Below are 24,733 nucleotides of genomic sequence, written 5' to 3'. Positions count from 1 at the left end.
GGAGAGCTAATAACCCTTTGAACCTCCCTGCAGAAAAACCTTATGTCAAGCTGTCTCTGAGCGCCCGTTCATACTTGGGAGCTTTACAGCAATTTGCTGATCGCCAGCGATCAGCAAAGCGCTGTGACTAATGTATTCCTATGTCTATTGGATTATTCTCACTGCAGCATTTGAGATTTGCAGAAAACGCAAACTTGCTGCATGCAGCATTTTGGGGGTGATTGTGTTGAGATTCTCATACTGCAATTCATGGTAAAAACGTAAATTTCCATGTTGCAAAATTTGTGCTCCCAGTGTTTAAGCTTTTGAGAAAACAGGACGGAGTTTGACCAAGTTAGTCAAATAGCTCAGAGAAGCTCTTTTGCATTGATAACTCATGTTTTTAACTCTTCTTGTACTGGAAAACAATATCAAGTCTCTCTTTTCTATGCCACTAATGTTCTATTTATTATCCGTACTGCACATACAATTAATCTACATATATAAAAATGTGTGCATGTGTGTGTTCATCACTTAAAAACACCTTGACCAATTTCAACCAAACTTGGTATACAGATCCCTTACTACCTGTGAAGATAGGTTCTCGGGGTCTCACGCCCACTACTGCACACATCAGTGTGTATATTTGATGCAGCCATTCCAGAAAAATCCATTTGTAAAAGACAGTTGTGCGAGGCAGAGTTCCCACCAGAAAATTGGAAGCTAGAGAGAAAAGTTGGTGTTCCCAGCTAGTGGGCAGCTCTCATTCTTCAGCTCCTCCCTCTGCTGCTGAAATATGAACGGTTTGCGGCCAGCACTGAAGCTAAGCAGATTGTTATTAACATGAGACAGAGGTTGATGTAATGCAGGCCACAGAGAGGTAACCTCTCAATAGAGGGAAGGGGTGGGAGAGGCCATGGGACCAGTAGTTAAAAATGCATTTACAAATGTGAGGTTACATTAGCAATTTGGATATACAATGAAACTGTAATGTAATAAATTCATAGCTTTATAAACTGTACCATCAGTCAATGGAGGTCCAGAAATTCCCATGTACTTAGATCTCAGGTCAGGTCAATGTTTTCTCATGACATCTACATCTATATTACAATGTCATTGGGTTTAAAGGGGACCTAAACTGAGAGGGATATGGATGTTTCCTTTTAATCAATACCAGTTGCCTGGCAGTCCTGATCCCTTTGGCTGAAGTAGGGCTGAATCACACACCTGAAACAAGCATGCAGCTAATCCAGTCTGACTTCCAGAGCCAGGACAAGGTCCTCCAGCACCCAAGGCTGAGACACCAAAGTGCGCCCCTCCATCCCTGCCACCCCAGCCATCACACACTGATTGCTATTAGACTAAGAGGCGCTACAGGGCCCACAACCTCCCCAACACCTTAATATCTAGTTATATGGCTTGCAGTCACTGCCATGTATCCTCTTTTCTTATTTCTTTCTGCTTCAAACACAATTAGGATTGACAGCTGAATGAATTCTGCGCCCCCTCCTACACTGCGCCCTGAGGCTGGAGCCTCTCCAGCCTATGCCTCGGCCCGGCCCTGCTGACTTCAGTCAGAGCACCTTATCTGCATGCTTGTTGAGGGGCTGTGGCTGAAAGTATTGGCAACACCGGATCAGCAGGAGAGTCAGGCAACTGGTATTATGTTAAAAGGAAAAATCCATATCCTTCTCAGTTTAGGTTCCCTTTAATTTACTACAGTTCACTTGAGCTGGAGAACATCCTGCTGATGTTTTTTTTTTTTTTATCTTTGGTAGGAAGAGTGTTGCATGTTTCTGCCACCTATCAGGAGATCAGGCCAGATCTGCAGAGTCACAAAAGGGGCCCATACACTTACCAATTTTCCCGCCGATACACAGCCGATTCGATCACTGTGATCGAATCAGCTGTGAAATCGTCGCGCAAACGCTGACCGAACGATCGATATCTGTCTGAAATCAATTGTTCCCGTCGTTCCTGTCCATGCGGAAGATTTCGCACGATCGTCGACGGGTCGGGAGTGCATCGATAGCAGCGTTCGAATGCACGATGACCGACGCAATACAGCAGCAAAACATTACCTGTTCCGCCGGCGCGAGTCCCCTGGTCACTGCTGCTCCTTCTCAGCGCTGGGCTCCGAGTCCGGCAGGCTTCACTTCTTCCTGTCCCGGCAGGAAGTTTAAAGAGTAGAGCGCCCTCTCCAGTTTAAACTTCCCCCGGCAGGAAGTAAAGTGAAGCTGGAGGAGCCCAGACTGGAGACGAGACAGCGGACAGTGCTGCTCAAATCCGGAACCGGGAGACATCCGGATAGTTCTATCCGGATATCTCCCAGTAAACCTGTGCGGGCTGGGCAGGGGGGTCAATCTTACCTGTCTGACGTCTTCTTCGGTCCGTCCTTCGGCACCTCCCACGATGCGTTCCACGCGGCGGTCACGTCAGTACAAACACTTCCTCCTTCCGGGTTGAAGGAGGAAGTGTTTGTAATCACGTGACGCGCGTGGAGCGCATCATGGGAGGCGTCGAGGGACGGACGTCAGACAGGTAAGATTGAACCCCGCCCAGCCCACACAGGTTTACTGGGAGATATCCGGATAGCAACTATCCGTGTTTTTCCCGGTTCCGGATTTGAGCAGCACTAACAGCGGAGACCGGGGAACTCGCGCCGGCTGGATCAGGTAATGTATAGCTGGTAGGGGCGGGGGGGGGGGGGGGCAGCGGCAGCAGCTCCACAGATGGTGAATTGATTTCATGCTGAAATCGATTCACAATCTGTTTGCAGTAAAGGCAGCCATACAATCCCTCTCTGATCAAATCCGATCAGAGAGGGATCTATCTGCTGGTCAATCTGATGGCAAATCGACCAGTGTATGGCCACCTTTATGCTCTTATAGGATACCCAAGGCAGTCTCATTTTTACAAACGGAGGGAGCAGGCAGCTGCAGGGGAAGCATAGTTTATACAAAATACATTGGCCCGGGTATCTTTTAAGCCTAGGAGAACCTTTGTAAATCTAGGCCAGTGGCCTTGGGTCTTGTACCAACTTCACCAGCTGAGGGTAATGCTGCAATAACATTACAGAGTGTATACTGACAGCAGGGCTCATATCATATGCAATTCACCATTTCTCTTGAGTTTTTTCCTAATAGATCATTTTAAATCTTGTATTTAAAATAACTTTTCAGCATTTTGGAATTGAAAAAGTACCAAAAAGAAATTGAAAAACAACTGCTAAAATTATTTCGAGTATTTTTTTGCTTACCGGTGATTTAAAATGCATTTTATTCGCAAGCTGTGAAAATTTCACCAAGGAGAAAACTCAGGTGAATTAGTGAATTGCATATGGTCCCAGGTCTCTTTACAGCCTCAGATTTCAGGTTCACAAGTCAGTGCATGAATGATATACAGTATCCTGCTGTTTATTGTGATACTGGGTCTTTATAACCAGAATGTAAGTTGAGTCTAGATAGAGAGTGTTGGAACACAGTCTCATGTTATAATGACAGTATCTAAATCTAGCCTCAACTCAGGTATCAATTTCACAATGTCAAAGCAACAGCCTGATAAGTCCTTCCACACTATTCTGTGTCGAACTGGACAATGATCTAGTGTCATAACAGCCAAAGATGTCATTACACTAGAGTACCATAATTATAGTGTCAAGAAGCCTGTATGAAATATGAGGTTGGATCCAGTACCAGGGGCGTTGCTAGCCCCAAATATCAGTGGCACATGCCCCGGATCTATTCTGTGGTGCCCCTGATGTCCCCCTGGCAGAGTAGAGGCACCACAGCACCAAGCATGGCAGCACACAGTACCCAGCATGCCTCACAGGGACACCACAGCACCCAGCATGGCACTACAGCACCCAACATAGCATTACAGCGTCCAGCATGGCCCATAGAGGCACCATAGCCCCCAGCATGGCACCACAGCACACTGCAATGATGGGTATGCTGGGTGCTATGGGGGGGGGGGGGGTTACTGGCAGTAGGCCACCAGCTTATCCAGCAGAAAGCCAGACCAGCCAGCACAGAAGCCAGGTAACTCTGCCTAGTTATGTTTAAGTGACACTATGTGATATGCTGCATTTTTGTTTTGTATTAATGGAGAGAGGGGCTTCATCCAACATTTTGGTGTGCAGGCCTACTTAGACTGCTGTTACGTCATGTAAATTGGGCTCCACCCATGACTACACCCACATTCTGGTGCATGGCCACACCCATCTTTTGGCTGCAGTGCTCAAAAGTGCCCTGGATCTTTTAGGATCCTAGGAACGCCCCTGCCCAGTACCACCACTGCAATGACAGAGATGAGTTGAGGCTGGATATAGAGTGAGAAGAGTACTGGAATTGCATTTCTTTTTGCTGTGGTTGACATTTGATTTCATACCAGCTTTAATATTTTACAGGCTAGTGCTAGAATGACCTACTTCACTTTAATGGTAAAATAAGGGTTTTATTCTGCCTCAGATTTCATACAGGGTTCAGTATTGTGCTGGATTGACACATTATGCTGTCAACATTGGGACTCTGTTAAAGAAATACTGTAGGGGTCGGGGTAAAATGAGTTGAACTTACCCAGGGCTTCTAATGGTCCCCCACAGACATCCTGCGCCCGCGCAACCACCCACCGATGCTCCAGCCCTGCCTCCGGTTCACTTCTGGAATTTCAGACTTTAAAGCACAGGTGTCGAACTCCAGGCCTGGAGGGCCACATCCATGCCTGTGTTTAGGATGGACTGAGAAAGAGAGGAATGTGTTCTACCTGATGGACCACACCTTTACTGATTCAGACCCATTAATTCATTTGAGCTGTATCAAAAATGTGTGAGGATCTCGGCCCTCGTAGGACCAGTTTGACATACCTGCTTTAAAGTCTGAAAACCACTGCGCCTGAGTTGCTGTGTCCTCGCTCCCGCTGATGTCACAGGAGCGTACTGTGCAGGCACAGACCATACTAGGCTTGTACTATACACTCCTGGTGACATCAGCGGGAGCGAGGACACGGCAACGCAGGCACAGTGGTTTTCAGACTTTAAAGTCTGAAATTCCAGAAGTGAACCGGAGGCGGGGCCAGAGCATTGGGGAGTGGCTGAGCGGGCGCAGGATGTCTGCGGGGGACCATTAGAAGCCCCAGGTAAGTTCAACTCATTTTCCCCCGCCCCCCCTACAGTATCCCTTTAAGCCTCAGTTCTCAGGTCAGCTGTTGATTTAACGCTGCAATACCGTAAGCAATTAACTATATCTCCTAGAGGATCATTTTTAATCTGTTTTAAAGGAGAACTGTAGTGAGAGGTATATGGAGGCTGCCATGCCGATTTCCTTTTAAGCAATACCAGTTGCCTGGCTATCCTGCTGATCCCCTGCCTCTAATACTTTTAGCCCTGGATCTGGAACAAGCTTGCAGCATATCAGGTGTTTCTGACATTTTTGTCAGATCTGACAAGATTAGCTGCATGCTTGTTTCTGGTGTGATTCTGCAGGCAGATAGCTAAGCAGGGCTACCATGTAACTGGTATTGCTTAAAAGGAAATCAATATGGCAGCCTCCATATACCTCTCACTACAGTTCTCCTTTAAAATAACTTTTCAGAACTTCGCAATTGAAAAAAATACCAAAAAGTAAGTAAAAATATTTTGAGCATTTTCTTGCTAGCTCATCATTTAAAAGGTATTTTATTGACAAGTTGTAAAAAAATGGCTGTGACTTGTCCACTTGCTAGGACCTGAGGCTGAACAGAACTTTACTGTCAATGTAGTAGTTAGATTAGATATACAGAGTATTGCTGGAATTATGTCTTTATCTGAGACCTTACTTTGTGTAGATTGATTATTTCCAACATGTCCGATCTGAATTTCAATCGATTTTATTGTTTTTTTTAAGCGTTGTTTTGATCGTTTTCCATTCACTTCTTTGAGAAATCAATCAGAAAAATGATTGCAAAAATGATTAAAAAACTATTAAAAAAAATGGAAAAAGCGATTGAAATTCAGATCGGATATGTTGGAAATAATCAATCTGGCAGATAAATCTGCCAGAAAATTGTATGGTGTGTACCTAGCATTATACTACTGTATCTACACAAAAAAAGGTCTCAGATTACTGTCTCTATACATTGGTGGTGGCTACAATCTATACAAAGAGGATTCATGGTTGGAGCGCTGGTCTGGTATAGAGACAGTATTTACAAGAAAGGACCAACTCAAGCTTTTTTTCCAGAAGCGCACCCATAGAACTGTGTGTGGCATACAGGGACTATATTTTACAAACCCATTGTGTAGACTCACCGAATTGATGTATGCTTATTATATAAGGATTATATGTGTGTCATAGTTGGAAAATCATATTGATTGTATACAATATACCTAAATCATATTGATTAGATAAAGGGTAGGCACCTGAGCGCTGTATAATTTCTTGGTTAATTAAGGTCTCAGATTAGCTATACAGAGTAATGCTGAAATGATGTCTATATCTCACTACTACATTGGCCTCAATTCACTAAGATCATGGTGGAGATAATAAGGCAAGAGATAACTTGTAACCACACAGTGAGAGAGTTATCTTATCTCTGCATTCCTTAAGTTACCTCCTTTGTAGTTATTTTCAGACTCAGGTAATTAACAGCCTGTCTTTAACTTCTTCTGTACCGACGCAGTACAAATCTACCTCGGGCAGCGGGCACTGCGGTTCTGACTGGACGTAAGCTCTACGTCCCATTCACCGCGCGTCCCCGCCATTCCCGCCGCTTTCTCCCCGCCGCAATTTGCTCGCCCTGCCGTCTCTATGACGGCAGAGCACTGTGAGCCGGGCAGGAGCCGTTTTCATTGGCTCCTGGCCCTGTCATTACTGTAAGCCATTCCCATTGGCTTACATTGAGTGACAGGGTCAGGAGCCAATGAAAGTGGCTCCTGACCGGCGCACAGCGCTCTGTTGTCACAGAGACGGCAGAGAAAGCAGCCTGCGGCAGGGACAGAGCAGGGTGACCGGCGAAAGCGGTGCATTTTTGCGGCGATTCGTCGGGATGCGGCGTTTTAGTATACCAGCAGCCTCTGGTTCTTAAAGGGGGCATAGGCTGCTGGTACTGAAGTGGTTAACTTTAGAATTCTGGAGTTATTTTAAGGATTGAAGAGTGAACTTAAAGACAGAAGAGTTAACTTTAGGTTTGCCTGAGGTAAAATGTTTCCTGAATACTAAATGCCTCATCACCATGGTGATAACTCTAGAAACTTTATTAGAGACAGGAGATAAGCTTAGTGAATTGAAGCCAATGACAGTATAGCTCTATTCAGCCTCAGGTCTGACATTAGCTGCACAGAGTAGTGTTAAAAAGTCTCTTCCTGCTATAACAGCATACGTTTGTCTAGCCTCGGACTAATATAAACCTTTTGAACTTGCTTCTTAGGTGAAAAGCGTACAATCATCTTCCCCAGTTTCAGACTTTCTTTACTGACTCGCCCAGCCTGAAAGTGCGGACGAGCCCTGGGAAGCCTTAAAACCTGATGTGTCTTTTGGATGTTTCCTCCATGAACTTTTCTTTCCAAAGCTGGACCAAATGCAAGCAGAAGGCCAGGAAGATGATGCAAGGATAGACGATTGACAATATTGTCAGGAACAGCATATATGAGTCTGGCAGTCAATACCTCATTATAGACCAGAAAGAAGTGGCCGAAGTGACAGTCTGTCTGTATTTCGTCAATCATGTTGTGATTAGAGGCCTCTTCTGGCCGTTGCTTCATGTGGATTATGAGAGGCGTCCATTCATGTTTATTGTTCTCTGTAAATTGTGTGAGCACTTTGTACAGCTTTTGCTACCTGTACCTGGCTTGAGCTGGGCAGAGGACACACGTATGGGGGCAAAAGACCCTCCCAGCAGGGAACCCCCGAAGTCCCAGATACATCACTTTCATGTATTTTTTTATATCACACTTTTCATGTACTCAGCCAGGATTTGTTCAGTGTAAAAACCCTAACTGGATTTGTTTCATGTTGTTGGATGGGACAGGCAAATTGCACATTAAATAAAATATGGACAATAGTGAGATGAAGAGAAACTGCTTTCTTTTTACTTCAGCTTTATCATTGCCGTGTGATGGATTCACAGTCCTGACCCTTCATCAGATAGAGATATCTTGATGAGGTAAAAACAAATGTAGAATGAGTTCAGGGTGTTACGCTGAACATTGGTGAAGAAAAATGTATTCACAGAAGCAGTGACAGTGCTACACTGGGATGAGCTGGGAGCACTGCCAACCCCCCTATCCTGGAAATTACTGTGCCACCTTGAGTGCCCCCCATCTGCTTAACCACTTGAAGACCATGGCGTTAACCCCTCCGCCCAAAAGACCAGGCCATTTGTACTAATTGGGCCACTGCAGCTTTAAGGCCTAGCTGCAGGGCCGCACAACTCAGCACACAAGTGATCCCCCCCCTACCTTTTTTCCCCACCAACAGAGCTTTCTGTCAGATCACTCCCCCAGTGTTTTTTTTTTTATTTATTTATAAATATTTTTTATTTTTAAATAAAAATGGTCTATTTTTATTTATTTTTGTATTCCCCCCTCCGCCAGCCAATCAGCGTGATTGGCTGTCTTAGGCTTCAGCCTATGACAGCCGATCACTTCCCTGCCTCTGGAGGGGACAGCCGTGTCACACGCCTTAGATCGCAGCGCTGTACAGGGTAATTAGATGGTGGTTTTGCCGTCTAACAGTCTCCAAGCGGCGATCGCTGCTGGGAGACTGAAGGCAGAGCGGAGCTCCACCTTCCAAGCGGAGATGTGCTCCTGCTAGCCCCATTGAAGGCCATTCACGCCAATCGCCATGGATTGGTCCTGGGGCTACCGCCACGTTCACGCCAATTGGCGTGAAGCGGTCAGCAAGTAGTTAAAGGGACCCTGAGCAGTGTGATAAAAAAAAAAAAATCTAGACTTACCTGGGGCTTCCTCCAGCCCCCAGTAGCCTACGAGGTCCCCCGGCACCCTCCTGGTCCCTCCATGGTTCTGCTAAAACTGGATTACCAAAGCCGCCAGTGAGACCACAGGAGGGACCAGGAGGATGCCGGGGGACCTTGCAGGCTACAGGGGGGATGGAGGAAGCCCTAGGTAAATCCAGATTTCTTTATTATCGCACTGCTCAGGGTCCCTTTAATAAAATACAGTTAACTGTTTCCAGGCTCTTTGGGGTCTGTAAAAATCAAGCTCTAGTCTGCAACAATGCTCTGCTGCAAAGATAAGAAATTACACAGGTACACATTTGGTGTTTTTCTCACTCTCCTCCTTCCTCATCTCTTGGCTCAGTTTTGTAGAGCAGTCAGACAAGCTGGGGGCTGGAATGCACAGTCTGTGACCTGTCCACATAGGAGGACCTGCTGGTGAAGTTGGATTGAGGTGTGCTAGCCAGATACATGTGTAGTTTTTTTTGTTTAACTTTTCATCCGTAATAGCACCATAATTTGGGTAATCTGCCCTGCTCAAAAGCCTAGGAGCTCTGTTTGAAATGTCCACATTCGGTTCCTGTCATTGTTGAACTAATTAACCTTCATTTTAACACCCAAATTAGGTAAAAAAAATATTTTAAGCTGGCCATACACACATTAATTTTGATTACTTTGGTTGAATCGGCCAGTAATTTATTATCTATATCATACATATCCAATTCTTTAACTTTATATCAATTTTGTGCAGTTTATCGATCGACAGTCTGATTGGACATGTTGGAAAAGCTCTTTGAATGGGGGCAGGACAAGACTAATAGGGGATCAATGGTCCATAGCTTTGCCCTACCTTGAGCAGTACAGCAAATCACGAAAAACCAGTGAGTGCACACTGCCTGTATGCTAGTATTACGGGTTACAATAACCTGAGGTAACAAATCATATTGCGGTGCAACATCCGGATAAGAAAAAACAGTTGGATAGATATGTTCAAATAGAAAAAACTCCAGGAGCAACACGCTGTTTACCAGCACACTTCTCAATAGTTTAATCTTTAAATCTTCAAAAAGGCAAGACAGCCATTAAAATCCAGTATACTTATCGGCACATGTAGACAGTAAGAGAGGTGCAGAGGAGGGTCCAGGATCGTTTAGCCCTGCAATGTGGGCTTTCTCAAGACCGTATGATCCCCTGCTCATACCTGTCCTAGTTTTAGTAGTACAACGCTTGCAGTTTGAAGCTTGATGGTTGAGTTCTAGTGAAACCTGCCAAAATTAAGCTTGCTGTGATAGGAGTGATTGATCGGCTAGGCAAATGGGGACATTAATAACCTGTGTATGGCTAGTAGGGATTAACGAGCGAAATTGATACGTTCGGTCTAATGGTGAATCAGTCCCAATTTTGCTTAGCAAGATTCTCGAACCTGACAGCCAAGTTTGGCATGTGGCAGGTTTAGGGAACAACGACGAAGTACAATCTTATAATAATTAATCTCATCAATGTTTTCATAATTATTTCATGATTGACAAAAATTAACCATTGATATTCAATACTTCAATCAATTTTAGCCCTAATATTTAGAAAGATGTGAATTAATATATTTTAAATTTACGATCAATTGGATGTTTTGTGTGTTCAAATGTTTAATCAAGCAAAATTAGCATGATTATTTTATGATCAACAAAAAAAAAAAAATTTCAATTTGATTTGCAATAGATGTTTTCTCTAATCGATTTTCCATTATAATGCTAGTTTCGCAATTCCAATCAGAATTTTGACAAAAATCTTACCAGTGACGATGTTGCTCGTCATCCCTAATGACTAGGCCATCAGCCAGCAAGGTCAATAACAACCCACAACTCCTTCAGCTGTCTAAAAAAATAAATATTCACCGCTCTCAGCTCCCCTTCTCAAAGAGCCCTAAACGCTTTGAGATGAGGGCTGAAAGCGGTGAATATACTGTATTTATTTGAGCTATTGGGGAAATAATAGACAGATAAAGAGAGACAGGGCGACATATTAGCGGCCACATGTACACAAAGCAGGCCAGGCTTGCTGTTAAGGGGGCTGCACATTTTCTAATGGGGACAAAGAGCTCCAATGTGACAGAGGGGGACTTAGAGGGCCACAGTTATGATTGTTGCATACCATAAATGGAGGTTATAAAGGATAATTTCAGTTAGCTAAGCTGAAGCAGTCTTGGAGCAGTGCACAGGCCATGTGACCAACAGTTTGGAATTGGCAAAAAGTTACTTGTGCATTGATTTCTGAGAATGTGGGCTATTTTACGGGTGCAAATGTTAGTAGTTACTGAGTTCAGTCATGATTTTTATTGTGATCTTATCCTGTACAAATGCAGGTGTATTATGGTTTTCTTAATATGCTGCAGTACTAGTCATCCTGTGGCAGATTGTTTTTCAGTGAAATAAGAGCATTATACTTCTTTAAATGGTCTTTGTTGAACGTGGCACGTTCATTTAAAAGAAAAAATAAGTTTAAGTGGAACACATGGAATACTGTCTCTGCTAAACATACTGTACATTATAGAATAGAATATTGCCTGGTAATTTTTTTGTCTGCCCTATGGGCCTCCTCAGCTAACCATTATGCCCCTTCAAAAATCTGAAGCTGGAGCCGCCTCTGTTGAACAGCCATACGGTCACTGCACAGCTAATGCTTAAATTACTGCTGTTAGTGTATAAAAAATGTAAAATCTAACACAGGTAAGAATAAGGGCTCATTCACACTACGGGCCCTTTTCCACTAGCAATCGCTAGCGTTCACGCTGAACGCTAGCGATTGCTGAATCGCAATTACCGGCGATTCCCCGACGTTCGCGGCCGCGATTTTGCTATGCACTGCATAGCAAAATCGCAGCAAATATCGCTCCGCCGCACGTTCGCGTTCCCGTCAAAAACGAATCGCGGTAGTGGAAATGACCTACCGCGATTCCTATGTTAAAAAGCAAACCGTAGCGATTGTAAAATCGCTAGCGGTTTGCGTCTTTGCGCTGGTGGAAAAGGGCCCTAAAAGAGCTTTTCTAAGTGTTTTGTGATTTTAAAAGCTCTTGTTAATGTTATCCTATGTGTGTGTGCACACTGGAGCGGTGTGGTTTTGTAAAAAGTCCCCATAGCATTACATTAGCAAGAGCTTTTAAAATCTATAGCATTTAAAAAAACTCTTGTAGTGTGAATCAGCCCTAACAATGATTTATTGCCTGTGTTAAGTTGACCTGTAACAGAGAAAGGACTGCAGAGCCCCAGTAACTTATTTCAGGGTTGTAGGAGAGTGTGTCTTACTCCTGCCCCTGCAGATTATTGGGTTTAGATAACACACAAGCCTGTTCAGTATAGTGGATGCCACCATAGAACACAATATAATTTGGGTGCTGGGCTTTGGCTGTTATATAGCCAAATTCGGCAAAGTGTCGACCAGCAGCATGGGTCATTAAGTGGCACCTGGAGTTCTCCACAGTCAATATCAGCTATATGATAGTTGGTTTCTGAACAGTGCACAGAGTCGCAGGTGTTATGTAGCCATACTCCACATACCTCAGACATCGTGGCAAGAGCAGGGCTCGGGGTTCCTTGGGCAACTTATGGAGTGTTTAGAGATTAGGTGTAGGTAGGGGGTTTAGAGTTAGGCATAGGTCAGGAAAAGGCAAGTGTTAGGCATAGGTAGGAGGGAGGTAAGGAGTTGATGAATGGGGGTAACGGCTTGGTGCTGGCCTGGTGGCTTTCCTGGCAACTAGTCCATCCACTACCCTGGCTGATTGACATGCAGTGACACCGCTCTGACTGATCTGGATGTTTATACAGGCCATCAAGGCCTTAGATGACTAGTGGTGGGTATCTCTTGTCATTTACCAACAATGCCAACCTGGCCCTGTGTCCCATCCAGAGACTGCTCACCCCCAGCATTGTCAACCTTACCCACCAATGATCACTACCATCACCAGTTGCAGTGATATGCAATGCTGCGCTTCCAGATCCTTAAATGCCTTCAACTACTAGTGCTGGAGAATGTATGTGTACGCCGCCAGTGAGCAGGGCACAGGATGAGCTGAATGACGGCTCACCCTGCTGCCGCTCAAATCCCCAGTAGTATTAAATTCTATTTACCCTCCGAGTCATAGCCACTCAGGGTCTGATATTAACCCCAAATTACCCTTACGCTCCCTGCGCAGTATGATATTACTGTTTAAGCGCTGAAACCACCTGCTTCAGAACATTGTGCCAGCCCTGCATGCCTTTACAAGTTACAGTGGTGTGAAAAACTATTTGCCCCCTTCCTGATTTCTTATTCTTTTGCATGTTTGTCACACTTCAATGTTTCTGCTCATCAAAAACCGTTAACTATTAGTCAAAGATAACATAATTGAACACAAAATGCAGTTTTAAATGACGATTTTTATTATTTAGTGAGAAAAAAACTCCAAATCTACATGGCCCTGTGTGAAAAAGTGATTGCCCCCCCTTGTTAAAAAATAACTTAACTTTAGTTTATCACACCTGAGTTCAATTTCTGTTGTCACCCCCCAGGCCTGATTACTGCCACACCTGTTTCAATCAAGAAATCACCTAAATAGGAGCTATCTGACACAGAGTAGTAGACCAAAAGCACCTCAAAAGCTAGACATGCCAAGATCCAAAGAAATTTAGGAACAAATGAGAACAAAAGTACTGTAATTGAGATCTATCAGTCTGGTAAAGGTTATAAAGCCATTCCTAAAGCTTTGGGACTCCAGCGAACTCCAGGTGAGAGCCATTATCCACAAATGGCAAAAACATGGAACAGTGATGAACCTTCCCAGGAGTGGCCGGCAGACCAAAATTACCCCAAGAGCGCAGAGAAAACTCATCCGAGAGGTCACAAAAGACCCCAGGACAACATCTAAATAACTGCAGGCCTCACTTGCCTCAATTAAGGTCAATGTTCACGGCTCCACCATAAGAAAGAGACTGGGCAAAAATGGCCTGCATGGCAGATATCCAAGGCGCAAACCACTTTTAAGCAAAAAGAACATTAAGGCTCGTCTCAATTTTGCTTAAAAACATCTCAATGATTGCCAAGACTTTTGGGAAAATACCTTGTGGACCGACGAGACAAAAGTTGAACTTTGTGGAAGGTGCGTGTCCCATTACATCTGGCGTAGAAGAAACACAGCATTTCAGCAAAAGAACATCATACCAACAGTAAAATATGGTGGTGGTAGTGTAATGGTTTGGGGTTGTTTTGCTGCTTTAGGACCTGGAAGGCTTGTTGTGATAGATGGAACCATGAATTCTACTGTCTACCAATAAATCCTGAAGGAGAATGTCCGGCCATCTGTTCGTCAACTCAAGCTGAAGCGATCTTGGGTGCTGCAGCAGGACAATGACCCAAAACACACCAGCAAATCCACCTCTGAATGGCTGAAGAAAAACAAAATGAAGACTTTGGAGTGGCCTAGTCAAAGTCCTGACCTGAATCCTATTGAGATGTTGTGGCATGACCTTAAAAAGGCGGTTCATGCTAGAAAACCCTCAAATAAAGCTGAATTACAACAATTCTGCAAAGATGAGTGGGCCAAAATTCCTCCAGAGCGCTGTAAAAGACTCGTTGCAAGTTATCGCAAACGCTTGATTGCAGTTATTGCTGCTAAGGGTGGCCCAACCAGTTATTAGGTTCAGGGGGCAATATCTTTTTCACACAGGGCCATGTAGGTTTTGAGTTTTTTTCTCACTAAATAATAAAAACCATCATTTAAAACTGCATTATGTGTTCAATTATGTTATCTTTGACTAATAGTTAACGGTTTTTAAAGAGCAGAAACATTTAAGTGTGACAAACATGCAAAAGAATAAGAAATCAGGAAGGGGGCAAATCGTTTTTCACACCACTGTATATAGCCATAAATGCCCCCAGTATTCGGTAGCTCCCTTCCTTTACGCAGGATGTGCACCCATCATTAAGTAGAACACCCCCCCCTCTTCCCGGTACAGGTAGATACCGCAGTTCTAGCCAGCCACTTTCCCCAGTATAGGTAGCAGGATGTGCCCCCAAGTATTAGGCAACACACTTCCCCGATAAAAGGTAGCCAAGTATGTACCCAGCATTGTGCAGCTCTCTTCCCTAGTACAGATAGCTAGATGCTCCCCCACTATTAGGTTGTTGTGTGTATTCTGCATAGCTTTTTTTTTTTTTTTTTTTTTTTTTTTTAGTGTGGGAGCTTTTTGGTTCCATTTTGTCCCTTACATGCTCCTAGTGGTTCTGGGTCATGTGGAGGTTTCCAGATACTCTGTAATATAGAAGCACAAATGGAAGATTGAATGGATGAAACAGAAAACGTAATTTATCATTTTAAGACTTCCATCATTTCCACAATAACTTTATAAACCTTTATTTCTAGCAGGTCAAAGCTTTATACAAACATAAAGGCAAATAAATATACAGGAAGTGCAGAAGTTTTGTCCAATGGCAGTTCGAAAAATGAAAGTCGACATAGCAACACTGTTACTGCAAAAACCCCGAGCAATATGCTCCTCCCAGGTGACACTATACAGGTTTACATTCACTCTCCACACATAAAAATAGAGCACTGTACTCTGCAAGTGTAGGTAAGCTCTCCATTTTCCCCAGGATGGCACTATAAAGGGGGACATTCACTCCAGCACAGGAAAAATACAAGCCCTGCCCCTCTGCAGGTAAGAACTGTAGGTCCTTCCATGTAACACTATACACAGAGTGAGATCTCCATACTGGGTATCATACAGTTCAAACACCTACAGGTAGAGGTGAGAACTGCAGCTCCTCCTGGGTAGCACTATACAGGGGGGCTTTAACTCTCCACACACAAAATAACTACAGCTCTGCCATCTGCAGGTGAGTGGCACTGCACATGGCAACATACTCTCTGGGAGGGTTCTATACAGAGGGATATTTACTCTCAACAACAGTAGCAGCGTATCTCTTCCCATGCAGGAGAGAACTTCAGCTGCTCCATTCATGCAGGCAAGAACTGCAGCTCCTTCCAGGAAGCAATATACTGTACATACTCTCCACACAGGAAACAAAATAGTTGTGTCCTCTTCTCATACAGGAGAACTGCAGCTGTCCAGACCAGCATAGACACTCATACCACACAGAAATCGATGGAAAAGTCAGACAAATCCTCTGAAGTCTTTAGTTGGCAAAACGACGAAGTAAAACCTGAAGATTTTCCTGAGATCGTTTATTCTAGAAAATCTTTAGTGATTATTTCCTTCATCAAAAGACTCAACCCCAGAATCACTGGCAGCGGCATTAATCTTTTCTTGGCGTTTTTTCATTATTTCTTGGAGCTCAGAACTTCCAGTCACTTCCTGAAGGACACAAAGAAGGAGAAAATGTCAACTGTTGCAGGCCATCATATGTACTGTATTAAATTATGCTGCATACACAGCTTTCGCCCACACCAACTAGATAGATGTTGCCATAATGGACACTGGTCATGCTTGGCTGAGGTTAGGGAATTGCAGAAATCTAATCTATCCGAAAAGTCTTGGCCGTGCTCGAGTCAGATATGGTCCTTGGGACAGACACAAGTGACAATAATACAATATATATCCCACAGAAAACGTGATGGCAGGTGCATATCAAATGCCTCCAAATCTGGCATTGACATATCTACATATGGGTGACAACTCCCTATAACAAAATTTTATGAAAACTACCACATCACTAAGAAAATGCAAAGTAGGAGCATTGTGGCAGAATGCAGTTCCAGGACGTAGATTCTATGTCCTAATTAGTCCCCCTGTGTGTTCTAGGACGTAGAATCTACATCCTGCATTAACCACCCTGGCGTTCTGATTAAATCGCCAGGGTGGCTGCGGGAGGGTTTTTTTTAAATAAAAAAAAAACTATTTCATGCAGCCAACTGAAAGTTGGCTGCATGAAAGCCCACTAGAGGGCGCTCCGGAGGCGATCTTCCGATCGCCTCCGGCGCCCAGAATAAACAAGGAAGGCCGCAATGAGCGGCCTTCCTTGTTTTGCTTATATCGTCGCCATAGCGACGAGCGGAGTGACGTCATCGACGTCAGCCGACGTCCTGACGTCAGCCGCCTCCGATCCAGCCCTTAGCGCTGGCCGGAACTTTTTGTTCCGGCTACGCTGGGCTCAGGCGGCTGGGGGGACCCTCTTTCGCCGCTGCTCGCGGCGAATCGCCGCAGAGCGGCGGCGATCAGGCAGCACACGCGGCTGGCAAAGTGCCGGCTGCGTGTGCTGCTTTTTATTTCATTAAAATCGGCCCAGCAGGGCCTGAGCGGCAGCCGCTGGCGGTGTTGGACGAGCTGAGCTCGTCCAGACCGCTCAGCTGGTTAAATCCCACCATCTGCCGCTCCCGCGAGTAAACATGACCACAAGCTCCCGCGAGTGCATGTGACCATGCACGCGAGTGCACAGACACGTGAATGGTCCTGTGAATGATTATTGCTGTTAGCTACCAACAATCATTCAATAAAGTTAGGAAAAAAAGTTGTAAAAGTTAAAAAAAAATTAAAATTAAAAAGTGACATGGGTCCAATAAAATAAAAAGTATTTTTTTTTTATTTCCCCATTAATTTTTAACCCAAACTTAGCCTACTAACCCATTATTAACCCCTGCAATACCTATGCCTGTTTATAAACGTTTAACTGCCACCAGTAGCAATCGGATGCAATCGCTAGGGCGAAAATTTCAGGCTCCAATGCTCTACAGATGTAACGCTCGGCCATTGCCTAGTGATGCATCTGTACAGCTCTATGCCCCCTGAACAGTCACCCTAGTGAACGCATTTGATCACCACAGACATGCAGACTGGGGATAACAGTTCGCCTAGAAGTAAAATGTGTCATTGTCAATTTATTTGTATAGGTTTTAGAACTGTGGGACATGTGATGTAAAAATTAGGAAGGGTGAAAAATGAAAAAAATGTTTGTTTTCTGCATTTACGCCTATTTTTTCCCATAAATGGACTATAAAACAAAATAGTTTTGGGAGAAAATATTAACCAAAGAAAGTCTAGATTGTACTGAAAAAAACAAGGTATGTATCACTAAGATGGCATAGATAATTAAAAAGTTACTGCTGTATCAAAGAGACACAGCTAAAGTGTGACAAATATCAGGAACTTTAAGTTGTAAACACCTTAACAAATACAACCCTGTTACTCTGGTATTGCAGATGGTCATCCAATAGTGATATTTATGAAGTGTATTTTCCATAGTGGTGAACTGTGTGCCAAATCTACCAGTGTAGGTAAGTCAGGTGGAAAGCACAAGATTCTTCTTGTGGCACGGTATTCTTGATAAGGTAGAAGAATACAGCAGAGAGAGTAGAGCCCTTATGCTGGGTACACACCATGCGTTTTCTCTTTCGATCAGTGGGTCGATCGGGATCGATTCAACTATTTCCGATGTGCTTGATTCGGGCTTCGATCGTTCCTGCCGTCGATTTTGCATACTTAACATGTGTTCTCTTTAATACCAGCAGAAAATACATTTACCATGAAGGGATGTAAGTGTAACAATCTTTAGGTCGGTAGACTGTGTCAAAGAAAATCAAACCATCTAAAATAAAATATGGCACTGTCAGGTGAATATCTTGCATTTAATGCTCTTGTACGTAAAACATTCAAATAATTGAACTTTTGCCTGGAAGAAAAAGCAGTGTGTTTCTCCTACTATGCACCCACCATCAATAATGGTATGTTGTAAAAGCTGTGAAATCCTTTAAATGTTTTACGCACAGGAGCAATAAATGCAGGAATATTCACTTGACAGTGCTATTTTGTCTACACTTGTTTTGATTACAATGCTGCAAGCCGTTACACTGAACATGCCATGTCAGCTTAGAATCAAACATACCATCTCCCAGCCAGCAAACCAGTGAACAGATAGCCGAGTCCCCCTCTGTTTCCTACATCTTATATACAGTAAGGCCCGGTTCACACTTGCGGTTTTGCAAAAACCGCACCGGATGTCCGGACCGCACCGGAGCCGGATCGGACCTGAACCGTACGGTTCCTGTCCGGATCCGGTCCGGTTGCATACGGTTTCCGTGCGGTATGAACACGGTTGCGGTCCGGATCCGGATTCTAAAAGAGATAACAACCTGTATAAAAACAAAAAAAAATGTTGGGGTCTGGGAGGTCAGCAGAAGGGGGACCTGTGGAATCAGGCCCTCCGCTGTTTAGCACTCACCTCCACCTCCAACATGCTGCCAACATCTCCAGCTCGTGCTGCTCCACTCCAAAATGGTTGCCCATGTGTCCCCGATACAATATCGCCGCAACAATCCTCATAGGAAGTGGGGTAGAACATCCGGATTTTTTGCCAGTGTGTTGTGCGCTCTCCGGTTCTCATTGGTTTCCATTGGCCGGATGGTGCAGTCCGGCTCCGCCCCGGATACGGCTGCCGGAGGAGCCGGACCAAAAAATAGCGCATGTTGGAACGGACACCGGAGTCCGGATCCGGTCCGGCTCCGGTCCGGACGAAACGGACACATGTGAACCCTGGCATAGACTTACATTGCTATGCCGTGCGTCCGTTTCGTCCGGCCAGCATGCGGTGCGGCTCCGGCACGGCTATTCCGGATAGCCACCGCTAATGTGAACCGGGCCTAACTGTCTACAATAAAATATGAACAAGACATCTCCTGAAGCTGCTTTCCAAGAGTTCACTAGCACTCGTGAACAGGGTCAGCCTGAAAATTCTAACTACTGTGCAGCTAAGCAGCAAGCTCTGATCGGCTGTATGCCGACAACCTTCTCTCATGACCAACATTAACTTTTTAGCAATGTGTGCTACAGTACAGGTATTATCATCCTCCTCCTCCTATCTTGCCTTCCAGGGATTTGCAGGATGTCAAAAGCAAGCTCACATGCATTGGCCAGGAATCAAACTTAGGTCCACTGCTTTGAAGGCAGCTATGCTCGCCACTATACTACCGACAGCACTAAATGCTGAAGCCAGCCTAGCATTTGCCATTGTGATATACCCAAGAGAAAAATTAGCTTGCATATTTGCCTAATTTGCTAGATGAAGTAAAGGCAGTTGGCACCGTCATGATGTAACACACACAGCAAAGGACAGCAATTTGAAGTCTGGAAGATTCCAGGGCAAGGGTGGGAAGGATAAAAATCTAGGTGGCCATGCAACCCTTCCTGCTAGGGATGGCCTTGTCTTTTGTGTTCAACAGTTGTCCGAAGAAAACCCCAGATAGCCATTTAGCAGCACTTGTGTGCACAGTGTCTGTGGCACAATTGGTTAGTGCATTTGGCTGTTAACCGAAAGGTTGGTGGTTCAAGCCCACCCAGGGATGGCCTTGCCTTTTGTGTTTTGTGAAGGGAACTAATGTACCCTTCTTAAACTTGAAGATTGTATACAAATGTAAGCAGACTGCAGAGTGGCACAGCAGAAGTGTGCTGGGCCCATAACCCAGAGGTTGATGGATCAAAACCATCCTCTGCTAGGCATGATTTGATTTTTGCACCTCGCTTTATCGCATGGGCAAAACTGTTTCCATAGCCCTGTAAGAGAAAGTGTAATAAGGGCCCTGCCATAACATAGATATTACGGACGGTAGCGAAGACTACTCCTAGGCCTTTCTTGTAGTTGAAGAGATGAGTGAAATGGCTGGCTTCAGCCTGTAATGTTAGTTGACCTGGGTTCGATTCCTGGCCAATGTATAGGAGCTTGCTTTTGACAGCCTACAAATACCTGGGAGAGAGGAGAGAGAGAGAGATTTTTTAAAGGTTAGAAACGATTTTAAAGCATTTTAAAAGGCACTTCCGGTTTCTCTATCCGGATATCCGAATAGGTCGGATATCTGCGGATAATGCGTTCGGATATCCGCGTTCACGCGGATATCTAAAAGGACGGATTCGGATATCCGAACCGGATCCGGATATCTGGATATACGGATCATTTCGGATTTTAAAAAGTACTATCCGAGCATCCCTGCTACAGTAGCTCTTCTGGAGGATCAGACTATTCCCCATGGGTTTCAATAAACACTGGGTGCCCACTGCCCATGACTCAACGGTTTACTCTTCCTTGGACTATTTTTGGAAGTTACTAACCACTACATATTGTGATCATCCAACAAGACCTGTCATTTTGGATATGCTCTGACCCTGGCATTTAACTATCAAAATTTTGCCATTGTCAAAAAGTCAAAGTTAAAAGTCACTCAGATCCGCCTGCCTTCAAGAACTTTTAGTTGACTTGGCATTGTAAAGAGATAATCAATGTTCTTCACTCCAATTGTAAGCAATTTCAATGTTGTGGCTGGCTAGCTGATTGATCCATTTTTATCACAAATATATGTAAACAGATGGTTACCTCCATAGCAGCTTTCTGTAGAGTCACCTGATTGTAAACTCTTGCTCCCTCTGGACAAACTGTCCTCAGTTCATCCTTGCTGAGCGAGAACAGTTGGGCACCAGAAAGGACTCCCAGACTGGTAATGGTCCTACAGGAAGATAAAATGGCCTAAGTAGGTAGGTCAATCGAGTGTGAACAACATCATGTGTGGAGATGCAAAGTAACCATTTGGATGTTAGTTCAAAACCCTCCTTCAAGCAAGAGAAATAATGTTAAAGGCTACAATACTGTATTAAAAACAAAAGTAATTTAATGTTGATTAAGAAAGGCTTTTCTTTCATCAATCAAGTATGGTGGAAGCACAGGGGTGCAGTTCAAAGATAGTGATGGATGACTTTACATTCAATCTGATTGAGTCTACATTCAACCCGATTTTTAGCTGAAATTTAATAGCAATGGACAGGTGGATGGCAATTAAAAGGTCAATAGTCCGTGGAATATTTCCATTCAGTGAAATATCACCAATGCCAAACAAAAGAAAGAATAGGGGATTATAGGACATTAAGAAGTAACTGGTGACAAAAGTCATGTACACGCTACTGAAAATCTGTTGCCATTTCAGGTCATACTTAAGCAATTTTTGAATAGACATGTTTAATGACATTCTTGATGGTAGAGCAGAGACAAGGTTCTCCAGCACTCAAGGCTAAGACACCAAAGTGCGCCCCTCCATCCCTACCACACCAGCCATCACACACTGATTGCTATTAGACTAAGAGGCGCCCCAGGGTCCCCAACACCTTAATCTCTAGTTATCTGGCTTGCAGTCACTGCCATGTATGCCATTTTCTTAGTTCTCTCTGCTTCAAACACAACTGGAGATTGATAGCTGAGTGAGCTGTGTGCCCCCTCCTACACTGCACCCTGAGGCTGGAGCTTCTCTTGCCACTGCCTTGGCCCGGCGCTGCTTGATGGGCCCTCTACCAAACAAGTAAGGAGTCTTTGAGCAAAGACTCCCCAACACTCAAGGGTGGCCCACTAAGAGCGCACTCAGCAGCTGCAAATGTTAGCATTTTATTTAGAGTTTTTGCACTATAGAAAAGAGGGGATATAACAAGCTGCAAGCTGCATGTATTGAACTGTGAAGAGGGGAAAGGGTGCTGCATGTATGCATGTACTGTATTATACCATGCAAAGGAGCAGGGGGATGTACAAACTAAAGGCTGTACAAAGCCCTTGAGGACTGTATTTGGACATCCCTGTTCTAATGGTACGTACACGCTTCAAATTTTGATTGACCAACTTTACCACTTCACATAGTATGAGAACTTACTTACACAATCTGTTCATACTATATGGAAGTGGTAAAATTGGCCAATCAAAATTGGATGTGTGTAAGCACACTTTTCCTCCTCCTCCACTCTCTATAGTATTAATTGTAAATGGTAAAATGATAGTTATGGGTGCATGAAGGCGGGTTAGAAGACTAGATTTGGGGGACAATGTGCCAAAAACTCAAGATGGTAACATGATACATATAAAGGTAAAGTTGGATGTGGTGGTAAAGCCACCGGAAAGCAACGTGATAAGAATAGGGGGATGAATGTAGGTGAGATGATGATGCATGTGGTGAGGACACAGGATGCTAACGTGATTCATTGGGGAAGGGGGGGGTGGAAGGGAGGTACACACGGCCAGGACACACAATGTTGTTGGGTTTAATACGGACACAGGAAGGTAACAAGATAGGTTGGTGGTGATGATGGCGGATGTGACTAGCATGCAGGATGGTAAAATTACATAGTTTGGTTGAAAGAAAAAATAAATAAAATAAGAACATTCATCCATCAAGTCCATCAACTAGAAAAAAAAATAAACATAAAATAGGTATGTTTCTCTCCTGCACCCTCACAGATTCATGTTGAGCCAGGGGAAAGCGTAGAAAAAAAAAAAAAAAAAAAAAACCCTCACAAGGCTTGAGACAATTAACCTTTAAAGAGACCCTGAGACGAGAGGGAATAAAAGTTTTATACCTAATGGGGCTTCCTACAGCCCCCTCCGTACAGATCGCTCCCAGGCCGATGTCTAAATTCTCCTAGATGCTCAGATGGCAGTCCTGTTCTCCGCATGTGTGGCTTGGCCGTGCACACTCATGTTGCCGGGAGCGTTTTGCGCCTGTGCAGTACTAATGCACTGCAAAATGCTCCTAACCACAGGGGTGAGACGGGAAAGTGCGCTTGTCCACACTGCGCCGACTGGCCCCGACTTGCAGCAGAGAATGGGGCAGCTACTGGAGCATCTAAGAGGATTTATACGCTGGTGTGGAAGCGATCTGCATGAAGGGGGCTGGAGGAAGCCCCAGGTATGTATAAAACTTTTAGTCCCCTTCGTCTCAGGTACACTTTAAGGGGAAACCTTTATTCCTGCCTCCACAGAAAGAGTAGACAGTGGCGTACCTACCATAAGGCTGCAGATGCTTACAGCATCGGGTGTAACTATGGCTAGAGGCGCCGCTGTGGTGCTCAGCCACTGTGTTCTTCCACCTGGGGCCCGTTTTCATAATTTGGCAACATTTGGGAAAATAGCAGCTGGCAGTGCAGGGGACTGTACTACTTCCAGCACTACATGTAGCACTTCTCCCCCTTCTTGTCCCGTGGGCAATGTGTCTACACATAGCCTCCAGTGAGTGAATATGCAGAGCAGCAGGGTGAGCAGAGAGAATGATTGCTGTGCTGCAGCTGGGACATTAGCAGGGAGAGGTGGCAGGATGTGTTTAGTGCTTCAGAAGTTGCATGTCATTAGTAGCCATGTGCACTGGCTTCTGTAATACCAGAGTGCCCTAGACTATTGATTATTTATCCTGATCAGAGTAATTAACCAATAATGCAGGGCAGTCTGCTGTTGCAGAAGCCAGTGATACAGCTGCAGACAGCTGACTTCTGTAGTGAGCAGAGAAGCAAGCTCTATGCAATTTAGATTAGCTTGATTGCAGGTAATCGTATCTCTTTTCCCAGCTCCGCTTCCCACCCTGTTGTCTACCCCATGACCCTTTACTCTTTTCAGATCTTAGTGGCTTCTTTTAACAGCATGTCCCTGCCAAACAGCACTGGTGATGTCTTCAGTCCTGGTGAGAGGTCTGCCTGCTATTTTTTGCTCTTCCACCAGTCTCTCTGACTTGTGTCTCTACCTCTTTATCCCCCCCCCCCCCACCTTCTCCTCCTATGCATCCCCCTCTTTCGTATGTCCCTCTTTTCTGACCGTCCTCAGAGGAGCTCACAATCTAATCCCTACCATAGTCATAGTCTAATGTCCTACCATAATATTTTTGTATATTTATATAGCACTGACATCTTCTGCAGGACTGTATAGAGTACAGAGTTTCATAACTATTAGCTCCGTCCACATCCTGATGACTTTTACCCCCAAATCCCCCAAAATTTGCAGCGACACGCTCGCTCGGTGCTCCAACCTGTCAACCCTTCCATAAAAAAAATTG

General features: G+C 44.5%; 2 protein-coding genes across 5 annotated transcripts in view; one reads left to right on the top strand and one right to left on the bottom strand.

Moving 5' to 3' along the window:
* PTPRO (protein tyrosine phosphatase receptor type O) overlaps positions 1-8,016 on the top strand; it is a 203,120-nt gene extending 195,104 nt beyond the window's left edge. For all 4 annotated transcript variants that reach the window (XM_068277393.1, XM_068277392.1, XM_068277391.1 and 1 more), the window contains one exon: positions 7,384-8,016. The gene's annotated coding sequence lies outside the window, so the exon portion shown is untranslated. The remainder of the gene's footprint in view (positions 1-7,383) is intronic.
* Positions 8,017-15,276: 7,260 nt separating this feature from the next.
* Positions 15,277-24,733, bottom strand: part of LOC137562352 (epidermal growth factor receptor kinase substrate 8-like) — a 132,704-nt gene continuing 123,247 nt past the window's right edge. Inside the window, exons 9-10 of the mRNA XM_068273688.1 lie at positions 21,256-21,385; positions 15,277-16,253 (exon numbers count right to left, since the gene is read on the bottom strand). Coding sequence (XP_068129789.1) covers positions 16,140-16,253; positions 21,256-21,385 — 244 coding nt within the window. The 3' untranslated portion in view covers positions 15,277-16,139. The remainder of the gene's footprint in view (positions 16,254-21,255; positions 21,386-24,733) is intronic.

The sequence above is a fragment of the Hyperolius riggenbachi genome, chromosome 3 (assembly GCF_040937935.1).
Source record: "Hyperolius riggenbachi isolate aHypRig1 chromosome 3, aHypRig1.pri, whole genome shotgun sequence".
NCBI classification, from domain to species: Eukaryota; Metazoa; Chordata; class Amphibia; order Anura; family Hyperoliidae; genus Hyperolius; species Hyperolius riggenbachi.
Note: the sequence above shows the minus strand (reverse complement) of the source record. Positions and strands in the feature narration are given on the sequence as shown.